Raw genomic sequence first — 20,338 nt, forward strand, 5'->3', positions numbered from 1 at the left:
GAGCTTTAAGTCTTAACTTCATACCTTATAACTCAGCCAAGAACTCCTTCTTTGACTGACCCATCTTGAACACCTTCAAGATCACATCAAGGTATGTGCTCATTTGAAAGTACCATTAAGCGTTTTGATCTATCCTTATAGATCTTGATGCTCAATGCTCAAGTAGCTTAATCCAGGCTTTTCATTGAAAAACATTTTCCAAATAACCCTATATGCTTTCCAGAAATTCTACGTCATTTCCGATCAACAATATGTTAAAACATATACTCATCAGATATTCTATAGTGCTCCCACTCACTTCCTTGGAAATACAAGTTTCTCATAAACTTTGTATACACCCAAAATCTTTGATCATCTCATCAAAGCATACATTCCAACTCTGAGATGCTTACTCCAGTCCTTAGAAGGATAGCTGAAGCTTTGCATACTTATTAGCATCTTTCAGGATTGACAAAACCTTCCGGTTGTATCACATACAACCTTTCCTCAAGAAAATCGTCGAGGAAACAATGTTTTTTGACATCCTATCTGCAAGATTTCATAAATAATGCAGTGACTGCTAATATAATTCCAACAGACTCTTAGCATCGCTACGAGTGAGAAAATCTCACCGTAGTCAACTCATTGAACTTGTCAGAAAACATCTTAACGACAAGTCGAGCTTTCTTAATGGTGACATTTACCATCATTGTCCGTCTTCCTTTTAAAATCCATCTACACTCAACAGCCTTACGATCATCAAGTAGTTCTTCCAAAGTCTACACTTTGTTTTCATACATGGATCCTCTCTCGGATTATATGGCCTCAAGCCATTTATCGGAATCCAGGCCCACCATCGCTTCTCCATAGCTCGTAGGTTCATTGTTGTCTAGCAACATGACTTCCAAGACAGGATTACGTACCACTCTGAAGTAGTACGCATCCTTGTCATCCCACGAGGTTTGGGAGTGACTTGATCCGAAGTCTCATGATCAATATCATAAGCTTCCACTTCAACTGGTGTAGGTGCCACAGGAACAACTCTTTGTGCCCTGCTATACACTAGTTGAAGTGACGGTTCAATAACCTCATCAAGTCTCCACCATCCTCCCACTCAATTCTTTCGAGAGAAACTTTTCCTCGAGAAAGAACCCGATTCTAGAAACAATCCCTTATTGCTTTCGGATCTGAGACAGGAGGTATACCCAACTGTTTTGGGTGTCCTATGAAGATGCATTTATCCGCTTTGGGTTCGAGCTTATCAGCCTGAAACCTTTCCATGTAAGCGTCGTTGCCCCAAACTTTTAAGAAATGACAGCTTAGGTTTCTCTAAACCATAGTTCATACGGTGTCACCTCATCGGAATTACGTGGTGCCCTATTTAAAGTGAATGTGGTTGTCTCTAATGCCTAACCCATAAACTATCGTGGTAATTCGATAAGAGACATCATGGTATGCATCGTATCCAATAGGGTGCAGTTATGATGTTCGGACACACCATCACACTATGGTGTTCCAGGCTGTATCAGCTGTGAAACAATTTCCACAATGTCTTAATTCTGTGCCAAACTCGTAATTCAGATATTCATCTCTATGATCATATCATAGATCTTTTATCCTCTTGTTACGACGATCTTTCAACTTCACCCTGAAATTACTTGAACCTTTCAATAATTCAGACTCATGATCCATCAAGTAAATATACTCAACATCTACTCAAATCATCTGTGAAGTAAGAACATAACGATATCCACTACACGCCTCAGCACTCATTGGACTGCACACATCAAAAATGTATTACTTCCAACAAGTTGCTTTCTAGTTCCATTTTACTGAAACCGAGGCTTTCAGTCATCTTGCCCATGTGGTATGATTTGCATGTCTCAAGTGATTCAAAAATCAAGTGATTCCAAACGGTCCATTTGCATGGAGTTTCTTCATGCATAAACACCAATAAACATGGTTCGCATGTCTCAAACTTTTCAAAAACGAGTGAGCCCAAAGATCCATCAACATGGAGCTTCTTCATGCGTTTTATACCGATATGACTTGCGTGGCAGTGCCACAAATAGGTGGTACTATCATTACTATCTTTTGGCATGAACATGTGTATCACTACGATCGAGATTCAATAAACCATTCATTTTAGGTGTAAGACCATTGAAGGTATTATTCAAATAAACAGAGTAACCATTATTCTCCTTAAATGAATAACCGTATTGCGATAGACATAATCCAATCATGTCTATGCTCAACGCAAACACCAATCTCGATGGTAGAGGGAGCGTGCGATGCTTGATCATATCAACATTGAGAACACTTCCAACACATATCGTCAGCTCACCTTTAGCTAGTCTCCGTTTATTCCGTAGCTTTTATTTCGAGTTACTAACACTTAGCAACCGAACCGGTATCTAATACCCTGGTGCTATTAGGAGTACTAGTAAAGTACACATTAACATAATGTATATCCAATATACTTCTATCGACCTTGCCAGCCTTCTAATCTACCAAGTATCTAGGGTAATTCTGCTCCAGTGGCTGTTCCCTTTATTACAGAAGCACTTAGTCTCGGGTTTGGGTTCAACCTTGGGTTTCTTCACTAGAGCAGCAGCTGAATTGCCGTTTTATGAAGTATCCCTTCGTGCCCTTGCCCTTCTTGAAACTAGTGGTTTCACCAACCATCAACAATTGATGCTCCTTCTTGATTTCTACTTTTGGTGTCAAACATCGCGAATATCTCAAGGGTCATCATATATGCCCCTGACATATTATAGTTCATCACGAAGCTCTAGCAGCTTGGTGGTAATGACTTCGGAGAAACATCACTATCTTATCTGGAAGATCAACTCCCACTTGATTCAAACGATTGTTGTACTCAGACAATCCGAGCACAAGCTCAACAATTGAGCTTTTCTCCTTAGTTTGCAGGTTAAGAAAATCGTCGGAGGTCTTATACCTCTTGACGTGGGCACGAGCCTGAAATCCCAATTTCAGCCCTCGAAACATCTCATATGTTTCGCGACGTTTCAAAAACGTATTTGGTGCCTCAACTCTAAACCGTTTAACTGAACTATCATGTAGTTATCAAAACGTGTATGTCAGATGTTCGCAACATCCACACACAACGTTCGAGGTTTAGCACACTGAGCGGTGCATTAAGGACATAAGCCTTCTAAGAAGCAATGATGACAATTCTCAGTTTACGGACCTAGTCCGCATAATTGCTACTATCAAATTTCAACTAAATTTTCTCTAGGAACATATCTAAACAGTAGAACTAAAGCGCGAGCTACGACATAATTTGCAAAATCCTTTTGACTATGTTCAAGATAATTAAGTTCATCTTATGAACTCCCACTTAGATAGACATCCCTCTAGTCATCTAAGTGATTACATGATCCGAGTCAACTAGGCCGTGTCCGATCTGTGCGTGAGACGGACTAGTCAACGTCAGTGAACATCTTCATGTTGATCGTATCTTCTATACGACTCATGCTCGACCTTTCGGTCTTCTGTGTTCCGAGGCCATGTCTGTACATGCTAGGCTCGTCAAGTTAACCCTAAGTGTTTTTGCATGTGTAAAACTGTCTTACACCCGTTGTATGTGAACGTAAGGATCCATCACACCCGATTAACACGTGGTGCTTAGAAACGACGAACTGTAGCAACGATGCACAGTTAGGGGAGAACACTTCTTGAAATTTTAATGAGGGATCATCTTATTTACTACCGTTGTTCTAAGCAAATAAGATGTATAAACATGATAAACATCACATGCAATCAAATAATAATAGTGACATGATATGGCCAATATCATATAGCTCCTTTGATCTCCATCTTGGGGCTCCATGATCATCTTGTCACCGGCATGACACCATGATCTCCATCATCATGATCTCCATCATCGTGTCTTCTTGAAGTTGTCACGTCATCTATTACTTCTACTACTACAGCTAACGGTTAGAAATAAAGTAAAGTAATTAAATGACGTTTATGTTAACACGCAGGTCATAAATAAATAAAAGACAACTCCTATGGCTCCTGCCGGTTGTCATACTCATCGACATGCAAGTCGTGATTCCTATTACAAGAACATGATCAATCTCATACATCACATATATCATTCATCACATCCTTTGACCATATCACATCACATAGCATACCCTGCAAAAACAAGTTAGACGTCCTCTAATTGTTGTTTGCATGTTTTACGTGGCTGCTATGGGTTCCTAGCAAGAACGTTTCTTACCTACGCAAAACCACAACGTGATATGCCAATTTCTATTTACCCTTCATAAGGACCCTTTTCATCGAATCCGATCTGACTAAAGTAGAAGAGACAGGCACCCGCTAGCCACCTTATGCATCTAGTGCATGTCAGTCGGTGGAACCAGTCTCACGTAAGAGTACGTGTAAGGTCGGTCCGGGCCGCTTCATCCCACGATGCCGCCGAATCAAGATAAGACTAGTAACGGCAAGCATATTGAACAAAATCAACGCCCACAACTACTTTGTGTTCTACTCGTGCATAGAATCTACGCATAGACCTAGCTCATGATGCCACTGTTGGGGAACGTAGCAGAAATTCAAAATTTTCCTACGTGTCACCAAGATCTATCTATGGAGAGACCAGCAACGAGGGGAAGGAGAGTGCATCTACATACCCTTGTAGATCGCTAAGCGGACGCGTTCAAGTGAACGGGGTTGATGGAGTCGTACTCGTCGTGATCCAAATCACCGATGAACCTAGTGCCGAACGGACGGCACCTCCGCGTTCAACACACGTACAGCCCGGTGACGTCTCCCACGCCTTGATCCAGCAAGGAGAGAGGGGGAGGTTGAGGAAGACTCCATCCAGCAGCAGCACAACGGCGTGGTGGTGATGGAGGAGCATGGCAATCCTGCAGGGCTTCGCCAAGCACCGCAGAAGAGGAGAAGAACTTGGGAGAGAGGGAGGGGCTGCACCAAAGGCAAAAGTTGTGTCTCAAGAGGCCCTCCTACCCTCACTATATATAGGGATCCCAAAGGGGGGGTGCGCCAGCCCTAGGAGATCCAATCTCCTAGGGGGCGGCGGCCAGGGGAGGTTTCCCTCCCCCCCAAGGCACCTAGGAGGTGCCTTCCCTCCTTGGGACTCTTCCTTAGGGTTCCCCCTTCACCCTAGGCGCATGGGCCATAAGGGAAGTGGCGCCCCAGCCCACTTTGGGCTGGATCCCTTCCCACTTCAGCCCATGGAACCCTCCGGGATAGGTGGTCCCACCCGGTGGGCCCCCGGGACTCTTCCGGTGGTCCCGGTACAATACCGATGACCCCGAAACTTGTCCCGATGGCCGAAATAGGACTTCCTATATATAAATCTTTACCTCCGGACCATTCCGGAACTCCTCGTGACGTCCGGGATCTCATTCGGGACTCCGAACAACATTCGGTAACCACATGCAAGCTTCCTTTATAACCCTAGCGTCATCGAACCTTAAGTGTGTAGACCCTACGGGTTCGGGAGACATGCAGACATGACCGAGACGTTCTCCGGTCAATAACCAACAGCGGGATCTGGATACCCATGATGGCTCCCACATGTTCCACGATGATCTCATCGGATGAACCACGATGTCAAGGACTTAATCAATCCCGTATACAATTCCCTTTGTCTATCGGTATGTTACTTGACCGAGATTCGATCGTCGGAATCCAATACCTAGTTCAATCTCGTTACCGGCAAGTCTCTTTACTCGTTCCGTAACACATCATCCCGTGATCAACTCTTTGGTCACATTGCGCATATGATGATGTCCTATCGAGTGGGCCCAGAGATACCTCTCCGCTTACACGGAGTGACAAATCCCAGTCTCGATTCATGCCAACCCAACAGACACTTTCGGAGATACCTGTAATGCACCTTTATAGTCACCCAGTTACGTTGTGACGTTTGATACACCCAAAGCATTCCTACGGTATCCGGGAGTTGCACAATCTCATGGTCTAAGGAAATGATACTTGACTTTAGAAAAGCTATAGCATACGAACTACACGATCTAGTGCTATGCTTAGGATTGGGTCTTGTCCATCACATCATTCTCCTAATGATGTGATCCCGTTATCAACGACATCCAATGTCCATGGTTAGGAAACCGTAACCATCTATTGATAAACGAGCTAGTCAACTAGAGGCTCACTAGGGACATGGTGTTGTCTATGTATCCACACATGTATCTGAGTTTCCTATCAATACAATTATAGCATAGATAATAAACGATTATCATGAACAAGGAAATATAATAATAACCATTTTATTATTGCCTCTAGGGCATATTTCCAACATTTGAATCACAAGAATTTGTTTAATTCTGTCAAAAAATAATTTGCTTAATTCCTCTGCTTGCTTACAGAAGTGTGCATAATGAACACTAATTTGGTATTGTCACTTGCGGCGGTCCAGTTTATCGCCTCAAGAAGCATCCTTGTATGCGGATGTGCTCCTCTAAATCTAAGTATGATGGCAATTCCTCTCTTTCTTTAACATTGCCTCGACGGCGGCGAAGGACGATGTTGGGCATCGTCTTCAACATGGCTCAAGATTCTGCCTGAGTGAAATTCTAATTTTACCAATATTGCAAGATATCTATGTACCTCTTGTGGGGACCATATGTGTACTTTTTTGTAATCCGTTTGTCTAATGAAATATATACGTGGTTATTTGAAAAATAAAATAAAAGAATCTATGCCCTTCAAACACACTCTTGCTTAGAGTTTCCTTTTTCCTTTTTCTGCTCAATATTTTATTTTCAAGAAACACCGAGTACAACATGGAAACATTACTATCACCATCACCACACATCGCTCACACAAAAATCTATCGAAGATTGTAGTCATGGAGTTTCTAAAATTAACAAAGTCATCAGAAACATGAGCAAAATCAATGATGCCACTAATTTCTTTTGTCTAGTGATGCACAATACTATTTCTACATGCAGGATAGCAACCCACGCTCTCTCTCATAGTCTCAGCCATAATAATTGTCCCTGATTTAGTATAAGATAAAAAACACCCAAATGATAAATGCCACGTGTGTGACACTTTGACCCATACCTTTTTTACAACTAAAATAGCGATATGACCCCCCTTCCCTCCTTTTCTTTTCCTTTTGCCATCCGAAAAGAAGTTGTCATGCTTGACAACTAAAGTTGTCATCATTACGCCATTAAATTTGTCATAAAAAAGTTTGAAGTTGCCATGTGTTCGTCGCCGTGTGACACTTACGAGGGTTAAAAAAAGATTGATTAGGGTACCAATCCAATGGATATCGATGTATAAACAACTGACAAGAAAAAGGAGTCGGCACGAAAGCTCCGAGCCTTAAAAAACACACACCGCCGAGTAGGACATGCCCCACACAGACGTCCCCCCAGTGGCCCCACCCGTCAGTCCCCTCTCCCATCGGCCCAGTCGCATCAGCCTCACGTGCGCCAAACCCCCAATCCCACTCCACGTGCCCCTTTCCTCCCCTCGCTCGCCGCCAGGCGGGCCCCGGGCCCGCCTGCCATCCACACCGCAACAGCGACGCGCGCCCACCGCAGCGATAAAGCAAGAGCGGCACGGGATAAATATAATAATAAATAAAATAAAGCGGGTGGGAGGAGACCTACAGACGTAAAGCCGCCGCTTCGTGTCGACGCGAGGCCCTCCCGACCTCCATCCATCCTCCTCCTCGCCCCCCTCGTCTCCGCGCCAGGGCCTCGCGCGCATCTCACTCGTCTAGGGTTCCGGCGGCCGATTCGGGCCGAATTGGACGGCGCCGCGGCGGATCGGGGCTCGGAGGAGCGCGGGGGAGAGATGACGGGGAAGAAGCGCAAGGCGGAGGCGGCGCGGCTGGACGAGACGGACCGGGCCATGTACGGCGCGTTCCGGGGCGCCGCCAACTCGCTCTCGCAGCTCTACACGCTCGCCATGGGCGGCCAGAAGCTCTCCTTCCAGGCCGGCGAGCGCCACGCCATGGTACGTTCTGACTTGACTGTTTCTTTCATGGCGTGGTTGTTGGTTAAACTGATGATTGACTGACGGATTGATTGATTGATTGATTCGTGCGCTGCTGCTGTTTCTGACTTGTGTTGTGTCAGTGGTGTGGGAGACTGGATTTTGTTTCGTTGAATTCGCCCCTTCTTGTGGTGAAAGTAATTTGGATTAGGGGCGGTTAAGACTCGGACGATGAGGAATTTGAGTGCTAGAGCCTTATCCTTTGTGGTTGTGGCGAGTGTAGATTGTTCTTGTAATTAGATCGTTCAGGGGCAAGCGAGATGGGCCTTTCGCTGGACGCGTGATGAAATTTGTTTCAGTTTTGGGCATATTTCCTCCGTTTACCTGCAAATTCTGCTTCAACCTTTGCAGTTACGTGTGGCAATTCTGAGTATTTCTCTGGGGGGTGGGGGATGATGACTTTTGCCGAAGTTCCTTGTCAGTGTGTGCTCTGACATCGCTGAATAATATATTGATGTGCAATAGCCAATAATTCATAGAGCACTCTTGTACTGCTGCGTACAACAACTCTGATTAGAATTGGCCATCTTTCTTTGGCGATGGAGGGTATGCAAAGCGGAAGAGGGGAGACTTTGCTTATGGGGCAGGTTGCTTCTGGGCTAGTACTAAGGAGTCATCCTTTTCAGCTTTACCTCAACTAGTGCACTGCTATGTGGAAAGTCTCACCGTTAGGTGTGTAGTGCTTCTTCCAAACACGGAAGGCATCCTTGGCATTGGAATCAGTATCTTAAGTTATGGTTCTGGTCAGAACCTTACATGTTGTTCATCATCGCTATGTTGTATGCCCTCTTCCTAGTTTTAGTTTCCGTAGTACTACAATGGCACGCAGTAGAAGTCAATTGCATTAAAATATTTTCCTGAGAATCATCTGCTCAACTCATTAAACGAAACACTAAAGGATGCACCAATACAAACATTTATTTACAAACTGGCAAGTGTAAAGTCCGGATGTGGTTTGGTCACTTGTGTTCATATGACTTATATTTTATGGTGGGTTTACATTGCAGAGTGGTTGAACAGCTAGGTCGTTATTTTTGCTAATAAGATTTCTTTATTTGTCATGATCATCGTCATGTTGTTCTGATGACTGTTGCTGTTAAACGCCAGCTAAATAGTTTCATCTATACAGATAATGTGGGATTTGACCAGAGTTTAATTACCAACGCTTAAAACTAATCATAGCATTGATGTATGGTATTGCAACTTCTCCCTATAATGAACTACTGTCAGGATTGGATACATCCTGAGTATCTTAATTTTTGTTTCAGGGCTGCAAACTATATGTTTTTTTAACATGTTACCTTTGAGTTATGAATAATTTCTACCAACTCTATGACTATGCATGCCATATATGTTTAACACACACGGTACTTCACAATGTTGGCTGCAAAAGTGTCAATAAAAGGAACAGAAGAAAATTTGCGTGTCATATTTACAGGCTTTTGTATGTAATGAACAGCCGTGTTGGGTCATTGTCCTCAACCCCCGGCCATGGTTGCAGCAGCCATGTCATGAGGTGATGAGGAATCAGTAAAGTACTAAACTTTATAGGAGTTGGTATAAAAAAGTAAAGTTTGTACGAGTATACAGGGGATTAATTCATCGCATGATTGCTCTCGTATAAAGGAGAGATGTATTAACAATCAAAATACGAATCTGATACGAGTCAATCTAAATCTTATTTAGGATTCAAATTACTAACATATTCTTAATGATAACTTTTATCCTATTTGCTTTCTTCTCTTATCCTAACTGCTTGGGCGCCTAACTTTCTTGTGCTAGTTGTGCACTGCACGTTCATGCGGGTGCCGGCTATATTAAGGCCCCACATGACATAGTGATTCTAGACAACGGTATACGTCCCAAGTGTTGAACCATTTAATCCTGCCAACGCGTGGAATCCATCAGGAATTGTACCTGCTAGCAAGAAGCAGTTGTATTTTCTTTTATAGAATAGCACCTTCCACCTTTTCAAAGTTCTTTCTTTGGTTGGCAGAAATCTGTTCTTTCTTCTCTTTCCTTTTTTCACGATGTTTTTCATTATTGTTTGTTCCATTTGAGCAGGAAAAGCTGTATGAATGGATCTTAAGACAGCATGAAAATGGTTTGAGGCTTACAGTTGGTGATATAGCCTCGCACGTCCAGGTTAGCAGTATTTTTTTTCCTGTCTTCTATATTGGAAGGGAACTATTCATAATTAAAACATGGACTTCAAGAAGTTGGGTGAATTTCAATTTCACAGACCATGATGGTCTGACTGGTATATCAAGTTTTGCCATCTTGTTTCTTAGTGAACAATGATGCATAATGAACAAGATGAGCTTACCATCCTTACACACAACACTGATCCTGTGCACATATTGCTTCCTTTATCAATCCATACCTCTAGCCATAGCCTCCTAACAAATACTAGTTGCACCACTTTTATCCTTTTGCGCCATTCTAGCATAAGATTGATAACTTATGTTTATGATCTGTATGTTTGTCTAGCATGAGATTCAGTATGGAGGCGACAATCCATTGGCCTCTCCAAGATCACAATATGCAAGCCAAAGCACTCATGCTACTGTGCATATGCCCAACACAAGCAACCAGCAACCATCTGCAAGCTTATTTGCACTAGGAAACCCAGGGTTGACGCAGCCCAAGAACTCGGCGGTCTTTTCTAACGCACTATCCAGCCCCGTGCGCCGGGGCCTGCAACCATACCATCTGGATCATGGTGGGGATGCAGGCTACTTTGCGAACGGCTTAGCCCGCGAGCCGAATCCCACGGCTTCAAATGACTCATCCATGGACATGCATTCGGACAGCCCAGCTCACGACTCCTCCTGAGCAGTGCGCTCCACAGAGATGGAGGAAGAATAGCAAGCACATCCAGTGAAAGGATAAACTGGAAGAACAGCATATCCAGTGAAAGAAGAAACTGGCCGCGAGATGCCTGTTGTCACCGCTCAAGTAGGAGTATTCAATTTAACCCCCACCCCCCATAGCCTGTTATGCTAAGTAAGCATGTCTTATATGTTTTTTCACTACTGCTTACAGCCTGTTGCTTTGTCAAGATACTGTGTAACCTTTGTGCACCTGTGTTTTCTGTTCTGGGTAAAATTGTAAAACTTTATTTATCTGTGCATATTACTGTTGGTCTGTTGTCAAGTCTTTGGTGGCAAATACCCGAGAATAAAACTTATTAACAGTAGGGTTCCTCTCAGGCCTGGAGACCATATACGGTGCACCAACCCAATCTATGCACCAGGTGCATCAATGGCTTTTGGACCATTAGATGAGAAGGCAATGGGTCAAATTTTGGACCATATCAAATTTGCAAAAGCAACTTTATAGTTTAGTATATCAGGCCTGCACTTTACATCCCACTCTCTCATCAATAAATCTGTGTCTTCAATTTTTTAATTCGAACACAAAGATGGCCATATGTTTTGAACCGAATGTCTTGATTTTTAATACGTTTTGACTGGCAACTTTTGTCTTGACGAGGTATTTGAAACAAGATCAATGTTGAATATGTTTCTTTTTGTTTTTTGAAACTTGATTTGGATCTTATTAACCAAATGCATGTGGGATTGACGTGTGGAGGGAGAGGGAGAGGCAGGGTTACAGAACTTACAAGACAATTAAAAGCTTGTAATTGTTATGTTAAGTTTTAAAATACATCAATTTCAAAATATATTCGGCATTGATCTTGTTTCGAACATTTCGTAAAAAAACTAGTGGTAGCAAAACTGATTTAGACGTATGGTTCAACAGATATGAATGTATTTATCCCTAAAAAAATATATGAATGCATTTATGTTTGGAGAAAGAGAGTACATAACATTGATTCAATGATGGGAGAGGAAAGAGTAGAGCGCGGATTAATTAATTTTAGCATAACATGATGTCAAATATTCTACCAATTCATTCTCGAGCCTAATCCTAACCCTCTGTGTCATATCCAATGGCTCAAAAGCCATTGGTGCATCCGGTGCACCAGCGCGTAAGCAAAGAGTCATCATAACATGAGCTCCATATTGCCTGATCCAATGTCATTACTCTGCTAGAGTGTGTTTTTCGGCCAAAGTCATTATTATGGCAGTCTATGCTATATGGTGAGAGTTGCTCTAAGAACGTGTTCGGTTTCTAGCATAACAGGTATACAGGGCCAAATGCTAGATGGCCAAATCCGAGTTGTTTGGTTGACCGGGCCACGGAGAGAAACAAGCCCACATGCTCCTCAAGTTAGCCCTTAGCTTGCAAACAACTACTCCCTCTGTAAACACTACTTTAATGATTTAATGCTCTTACATTAGTTTTATACGGAGGAAGTACTTTACTATAATTGTACTATAGTGAACTTTCTAGCCTCTTATTTTAGAATCTACAATGGATTAGCAGTTCATCGCTTTAGTCCACTTAGGCATCTCTCCAGTCTCCATGTTTCGTGGCGCGCCAAGCAAGCATTTTCGAAATCAGGAAGTACATATGGTTTTTGGATGGACCAGGGAGAAACGCTGAAATCGACGGTTCCCAAATGCAGACTCGTGTAATGCAAATAACTCTCGGGAGATTGCAGGCCGAGGTTTTGGTCAACTCCTATTCGGCGCTTTGAGCACCCGTTAAAGTGAAAGCGGCACACAACGCGCGCACGTATTCCCTTCGTTATATTTTCACGGGCCGGCCCATCTAGAGATTGTTTCTGTTAAGCTCCCAACGATTTGGGAAGCTCAGCACAAAAAAGAAAAACCGGTTTGGGAAGCTTCAGAAGCTTTCGATCGTTTTTTTGTTTATTATGGTTTGTTTGCCTGGGTTTAGTTTTTTTCCTTATCTATTCTTAAATTTATAAATATTTTTTACATCCATAAACATTTTTTAAACTCATGATTCTTTCCAATTATTGAAAAAATTAATTTTGTGATTTGTTTTCAAATCTGTTACTTTTATAAAATTCATGAATATTTATCAAATCCATGAACATTTTTTTGAATCGGTGAAATTGTTTGAAATTCATGATTTTTTTTTTCAGATCCGTGAACATTTGTTAAAACCACAACATTTTTAAAGCATGTGAATTTTTTTTAATCCGTGAACTTTTTTCTCAATTCGTGAGCATCTATCAAATTAGTTAATATTTTTGGATCCATGTTTTTTATTTTCAATTTCAGGAAAAGAACGAACCCAAGATTTCTAAATTCTAAAAAAGGTAAATAGTCCGAAATAACTAATTAAGGAGTACTCGTTGCAAAGAACACTTCACTTTTCTAGGTCGCGACAAGTGACGTACATGCACCGTGCCACTTGGCGCAACCTGAGAGTTTTCCCTTTTTTCGTAGATCCGTTTATTTAAAACGTTTTATCTTTTAAACCGTGCGTCCAAATCTTGAACCGTTTACATCATTAGATTCCTCGTGTCGAAATCTTTAAAACTAAATTCCATGTTGATAGGTTTTGATCAACTTTATTTTTCACGAAAAAAAACGGACAGAAAAACCGGGCGAAAAACCGAACCGGGAACACGGTTTTTCCCTTTTTCGAAAGAGGCACGCCCGTGCCTCTTGCGAAATCACACCCGTGCCTCTCATGGAAGCAAAACTGTGACTCTCGTGGAAGGAAAAAAAGAGAAAACGTGTTCTTTTCCGTTTCCGAGAGGCACGGCCGTGACTCTCGCGAAAAACACAACCATGCCTCTCGCAGAAGCAAAACCGTGACTCTCGCGAAAGAAAAAAAATAAAAAACACGTATTTTTTTCCTTTTTGAGAGGCACGGCCGTGACTCTCGCGAAAAGCACAACCATGCCTCTCGCAGAAGCAAAACCGTGACTCTCGCGAAAGAAAAAAAATAAAAAACACGTATTTTTTTCCTTTTTGAGAGGCACGGGTGACTCTCGCGAAAGCACAAGCGTGCCTATCACGGAAGCAAAACCGTAACTCTCGTGAAAGAAAAAAAAACGCGTTTTGTTTTTCCCTTTTCGAGAGGCACGGCCGTGACTCTCGCGAAAGAAAAAAAAACAAAAAACATGTTTTTTTTCGTTTTCGAAAGGCATGGCCGTGACTCTTGCTAAAGCACAACCATGCCTCTCGTGGAAAAAACCGTGACTTTCGCGAAAAAAGAAAGAAAACGCGTTTTTTCACGTAATTTTTTTTATTTTTTATCAAAAAGCTAAGGAAGACGGAGGAAAACCAAAACGTCGAAAGAAACGTTTAAAAAGCCGAAAATGCGTGCGGAAAAATAAATAAAATAAAATCCGGAAGGAGCGTCCAGAGCGCGACACGTGGCGAATGGCTGAGGACGCGCCAAGTGGCGTTGATCGTTGCAAGGCTTTTGAAAGAGCGTTCGTTAACTAGTTGCTTCCTAGACAGTCAAAGGTCACCCGGTCAACTGGTCGACAGTAGACGGTCAACCAGGTCGCGTAGCTGGGCTGGCCCACACGAGGGGCGCACGGGCGCTGGCTTGCTACCTGGCGCAGAGAGCGCTGACTAGGAGCTCTCAAGGGAGCCCTAAAAAAAAAGGAGCTCTCAAGGTTCTACTCAAAAAATAAAAATAAAAGGAGCACTCAAGGTTTTGCATGCAATCAAATATACTGCACAACTTGATCTGGAGCCTGTATCTTCCGGCTCCACTGGGTCCTGTTTAAGAAAGCGTGAAAAGTGGCTCGGCAACTAAACATGTCATTTATGCCTAAAAAAACTAAACAAGTCATTTGTCAATAAATAAATAAAAATAAACAGGTTATAAGTTGCTGTAACCTGCATGTACTGCGTGGAGAGTAAAACCGCGGTTGGCGTGTGGTAAAAAGCGGTAGAGAAGCATTGAAAAGAGCTGACAATCTTGTTCCCTCTGTCCATGTGATGTGTTCGCCGTTACTGAAATGTCCAGCACTGTTGCTGGCGACTCTATCTTCGTGATCATTTGGAGGCTGTTGCACGACTTGGTACGGACGTCGGGCCGTGTTGATGTCTTGTGTATCTAATGTCGATCGCTATGTTGTACTCCCTCCGTCTGATAATGTAACATTTTTTTGACACTACTGTAGTGTCAAAAAACATCTTATATTATGAGACAGAGGGAGTAGGAGTGAAATTGGACTTTATCCGGACCGATAGTTTTGATACCGTATCCAGAATTATTTTCGGTTTTCGAATCTAGACGGATGCGGATTTGAATACAAGATTATGCGGATTTGAATACAAGATTATGCAGATTCAGACATGGTACAGTAATGGAAAAAAATTGGATAAAAAACGGTCATAACACATGCATATACGAGGAATATATAAATAGTGTAAACTAAAATTATACATAACCAATAAATCCTTTAAGCACATGTAAAACACTAGAAAGTTCCCCGCAAAGAAAAATACTAGGAAGAACTAAAATAAGCCAAACATATCACTAAAAAGGGCATGTCTCATCTCATTTAGCAAAGATAGTATTCACCTTTGCTACTTCAAACTTTATCCATAAATCGGATATGCATATTTAAAAGGTATGATTATTCTACTAGAGAAAACAGATTATCCCACGACGTCATATATATTAGTAATACTATACCTTATCAGTCGGATTCGAATTCAGATTCGGTTTGGATTATATTCAGATGTCAAAAATCTGTTATTGTACCCTATACGAAAGGATCGAAAGCCGTTTCGTTCAAAAATTATAATAACCACTTTCACCCTTACTATGCAGCCAGATCTCGGAGAACAAGCTCATGGGTTGCCGTAGGAGATAGATGGGAGGGAGTGCCTGGAAACTAGGGTCTATTTGGTTTAGCGTATGAGGAGAAATGCTCGAGCTTTAGGGTCTCCAAGACATTTTAAGTACATGATAAATCTTTTCCTTTCACAGTCATTATTAATATATTTTTTTTTTTGAAAAGGGGACTCCCCGGCCTCTGCATCAGAACGATGCATACGGCCATAATTAATAAATAAGCAAACAAGGTTTAACAAGGTCTTAGTCTCAAAGGTAAAAAAGAAAAATGCTCACAAAGAGCCAAATAGCTAGAGACAAACTAGCCAGAGAAAGCCACAACCGGCAGGCATAAGAGAAGGTAGGTAAACTAATTGCCTATCCTATTACATGACCGCCATCCAAACCGGTTGAATATTTCCCGTGCTACCATCTCCCAGCGGATAGATCCAGTAACCAAACACTCCCTGGCCTCCGTCGGAGTGAGTAGCGACCACATACGGATCAACGCAGTGGCTCGGAAGATAACCTGCAAAAAATGAATATTTATTGTTCTGTTAAAGACCAAATCATTTCTGCAGTTCCAGACTGCCCACAATAAAGCACATACTCCTACTCGAATGTGTCTCCCTAGTTCGGACTCTATCCTGTTACGCCATGTTCCAAATAACGTGCTGGCAGAACTCGGAGGAGAAATATTAAACGCAATGTGGATTGTACGCCATAAAACTTTGGCCAACGGGCAATCAAGAAAAAGGTGTTTGATAGTTTCATCCCGATCACAGAAGCTACACCTAGTAGGTCCTGTCCAATTACGCTTTGCCAAGTTATCTTTGGTTAATATTACTTGTTTATGTACAAACCACATAAACACTTTAATTTTTAAAGGTACTTTGACATTCCAAACATGTTTGGATCTAGGAATAGAGCTTGAGTTGATAACATCAATATACATTGATTTAACTGTAAACTCTCCAGACCTAGTAAGCTTCCAGCGTAACTTATCGGGCTGTTGAGACAACTGAACCTCCATCAGTCTGCTCACTAGATGAAGCCATTGTTCCCAACGATTGCCAGCTGGCGTTCTCCTAAACTGAATATTAAGGGGAATCGATTGTAGTACCGTTGCAACGAAGACATCACGTCGTTGAACAATACCATAAAGAGATGGATATTGAACCGCAAGGGGGGTCTCTCCTAGCCAAGTATCTTCCCAGAATCGTGTGGTAGCTCCGTTACCAATAACAAACTTTGTCCTGTTAAAAAATGCTACTTTGACTCTCATAAGACCTTTCCAAAAAGGCGAGTCAGTCGGCCTCACAGTCACCTGGGACAAAGTTTTGGAGTGAAGATACTTACTACGGAGGATCTGTGCCCAAGTGGCATTGATCTCGACGGATAACTTCGACAGCCACTTGCTGAGAAGACATCTGTTCTTGACCTCAAGGTTCTCAATTCCAAGACCCCCTTGGTCTTTCGGTCGACACATAATATCCCACTTGGCAAGTCTGTATTTTCTTTTGAGTTCATCGCTCTGCCAAAAGAAGCGAGAACGATAAAAGTCCAGTCTTTTCCTGACTCCAACTGGGACTTTGAAGAACGACAAGAGAAACATAGGCATACTCGTGATGATCGAATTTATCAGAATTAACCGACCTCCGTATGACATGAGCTTGCCCTTCCAGCAACTCAGTTTCTTTTCAAAGCGGTCCTCGATACACTTCCATTCTCTGTTTGTCAGCTTACGATGGTGGATTGATATTCCTAGGTATGTAAAAGGTAAAGTCCCCAAATCACACCCAAACAATTGCCTATAAGCCTCTTGTTCGTCCTTGGCTCAACCAAAATAGAACAATTCGCTTTTGTGAAAATTGATCTTTAACCCGGTCAATTGTTCAAATAAGCATAACACCAGCTTCATATTTCTCACTTTTTCCAAGTCATGCTCCATAAAGATGAAGGAAATATGCCCTAGAGGCAATAATAAAGTTATTATTTATTTCCTTATTTCATGATAAATGTTTATTATTCATGCTAGAATTGTATTAACCGGAAACATAATACATGTGTGAATACATAGACAAACAGAGTGTCACTAGTATGCCTCTACTAGACTAGCTCGTTGATCAAAGATGGTTAAGTTACCTAACCATAGACATGAGTAGTCATTTGATTAATGGGATCACATCATTAGGAGAATGATGTGATTGACTTGACCCATTCCGTTAGCTTAGCACTTGATCGTTTAGTTTGTGGCTATTGCTTTCTTCATGACTTATACATGTTCCTATGACTATGAGATTATGCAACTCCCGTTTACCGGAGGAACACTTTGTGTGCCACCAAACGTCACAACGTAACTGGGTGATTATAAAGGTGCTCTACAGGTGTCTCCGAAGGTACTTGTTGGGTTGGCGTATTTCGAGATTACGGTTTGTCACTCCGATTGTCGGAGAGGTATCTCTGGGCCCACTCGGTAATGCACATCGCTATAAGCCTTGCAAGCATTGCAACTAATGAGTTAGTTGCGGGATGATGTATTACGGAATGAGTAAAGATACTTGCGGTAACGATATTGAACTAGGTATTGAGATACCGACGATCGAATCTCGGGCAAGTAACATACCGATGACAAAGGGAACAACATATGTTGTTATGCGGTCTGACCGATAAAGATCTTCGTAGAATATGTAGGAGCCAATATGAGCATCCAGGTTCCGCTATTGGTTATTGACCGGAGACGTGTCTCGGTCATGTCTACATAGTTCTCGAACCCATAGGGTCCGCACGCTTAACGCTACGATGATAGTTATATTATGAGTTTTATGTTTTGATGTACCAAAGGTTGTTCGGAGTCCCGGATGTGATCATGGACATGACGAGGAGTCTCAAAATGGTCGAGACATGAAGATTGATATATTGGAAGCCTATGTTTGGATATTGGAAGTGTTCCGGGTGAAATCGGGATTTTACCGGAGTACCGGGGGGTTACCGGACCCCCCGGGGGCTTAACGGGCCTACATGGGCCTTAGTGGAAAAGGAGGGAAGCAAGGGAAGTGTGGGGCGTGCCCCCCCCCCCAAGGCCCAAACCTAATTGGTTTAGGGCAAAGGGGGTCGACCCCCCTCTTTCCTTCTTCCCCCCTCCCAAGTCCTAATCCAACTAGAAAAGGAGGGGGGGGGGAGTCCTACTCCCGGTGGGAGTAGGACTCCCCCGGCGCGCCTCTCCCCTTAGTCGGCCGCACCCTCCCTTGCTCCTTTATATACAGGGGCAGGGGGCACCTCTAGACACACAAGTTGATCAAGTTGATCGTCTCTTAGCCGTGTGCGGTGCCCCCCTCCACCATAGTCCACCTCAATAATACTGTAGCGGTGCTTAGGCGAAGCCCTGCATCGGTAGAACATCAACATCGTCACCACGCCGTCGTGCTGACAAAACTCTCCCTCAACACTCGGCTGGATTAGATTTAGAGGGACATCATCAAGCTGAACGTGTGCTGAACTCGGAGGTGCCATGCGTTCGGTACTTGATCGGTCGGATCGTGAAGACGTACGACTACATCAACCGCGTTGTGCTAAAGCTTCCGCTTTCGGTCTACGAGGGTACGTGGACAACACTCTCCCCTCTTGTTGCTATGCATCACCATGATCTTGCGTGTGCGTATGATTTTTTTTGAAATTACTATGTTTCCCAACAGTGGCATCCGAGCCAGGTTTTATGCGTTGATGTTATATGCACGAGTAGAACACAAGTGAGTTGTGGGCGATATAAGTCATACTGCTTACCAGCATGTCATACTTTGGTTCGGCGGTATTGTTGGATGAAGCGACCCGGACCGACATTACGCGTACGCTTACGCGAGACTGGTTCTACCGACGTGCTTTGCACATAGGTGGCTGGCGGGTGTCAGTTTCTCCAACTTTAGTTGAAGCGAGTGTGGCTATGCCCGATCCTTGCGAAGGTTAAAACAACACCAACTTGACAAACTATCGTTGTGGTTTTGATGCGTAGGTAAGAACGGTTCTTGCTAAGCCTAGTAGCAGCCACGTAAAACTTGCAACAACAAAGTAGAGGACGTCTAACTTGTTTTTGGAGGGCATGTTGTGATGTGATATGGTCAAGACATGATGCTAAATTTTATTGTATGAGATGATCATGTTTTGTAACCGAGTTATCGGCACCTGGCAGGAGCCATATGGTTGTCGCTTTATTGTATGCAATGCAATCGCCCTATAATGCTTTACTTTATCACTAAACGGTAGCAATAGTCGTAGAAGCATAAGATTGGCGAGACGACAACGATGCTACGATGGAGATCAAGGTGTTGTGCCGGTGACGATGGTGATCATGGCGGTGCTTCAGAGATGGAGATCACAAGTACAAGATGATGATGGCCATATCATATCACTTATATTGATTGCATGTGATGTTTATCTTTTATGCATCTTATCTTGCTTTGATTGACGGTAGCATTATAAGATGATCTCTCACTAAATTTCAAGATAAAGTGTTCTCCCTGAGTATGCACCGTTGCCAAAGTTCGTCGTGCCCAGACACCACATGATGATCGGGTGTGATAAGCTCTACGTCCATCTACAATGGGTGCAAGCCAGTTCTGCACACGCACAATACTCAGGTTAA

At 42.8% G+C, this 20,338-nt stretch overlaps 1 protein-coding gene across 1 annotated transcript; it reads left to right on the forward strand.

Moving 5' to 3' along the window:
• Positions 1-7,612: 7,612 nt before the first annotated feature.
• Positions 7,613-11,169, forward strand: LOC147971517 (uncharacterized). The gene is made up of 3 exons (XM_087526153.1): positions 7,613-7,974; positions 10,078-10,158; positions 10,504-11,169. The coding sequence occupies exons 1-3, from the start codon at positions 7,813-7,815 to the stop codon at positions 10,846-10,848; spliced, it is 588 nt and encodes a 195-aa protein (XP_087382279.1). The 5' UTR covers positions 7,613-7,812; the 3' UTR covers positions 10,849-11,169.
• The last annotated feature ends 9,169 nt before the right edge of the window (positions 11,170-20,338 follow it).

The sequence above is a fragment of the Triticum urartu genome, chromosome 5A (genome assembly GCF_056163025.1).
Source record: "Triticum urartu cultivar PI428250 chromosome 5A, HENAU_Tu73, whole genome shotgun sequence".
NCBI classification, from domain to species: Eukaryota; Viridiplantae; Streptophyta; class Magnoliopsida; order Poales; family Poaceae; genus Triticum; species Triticum urartu.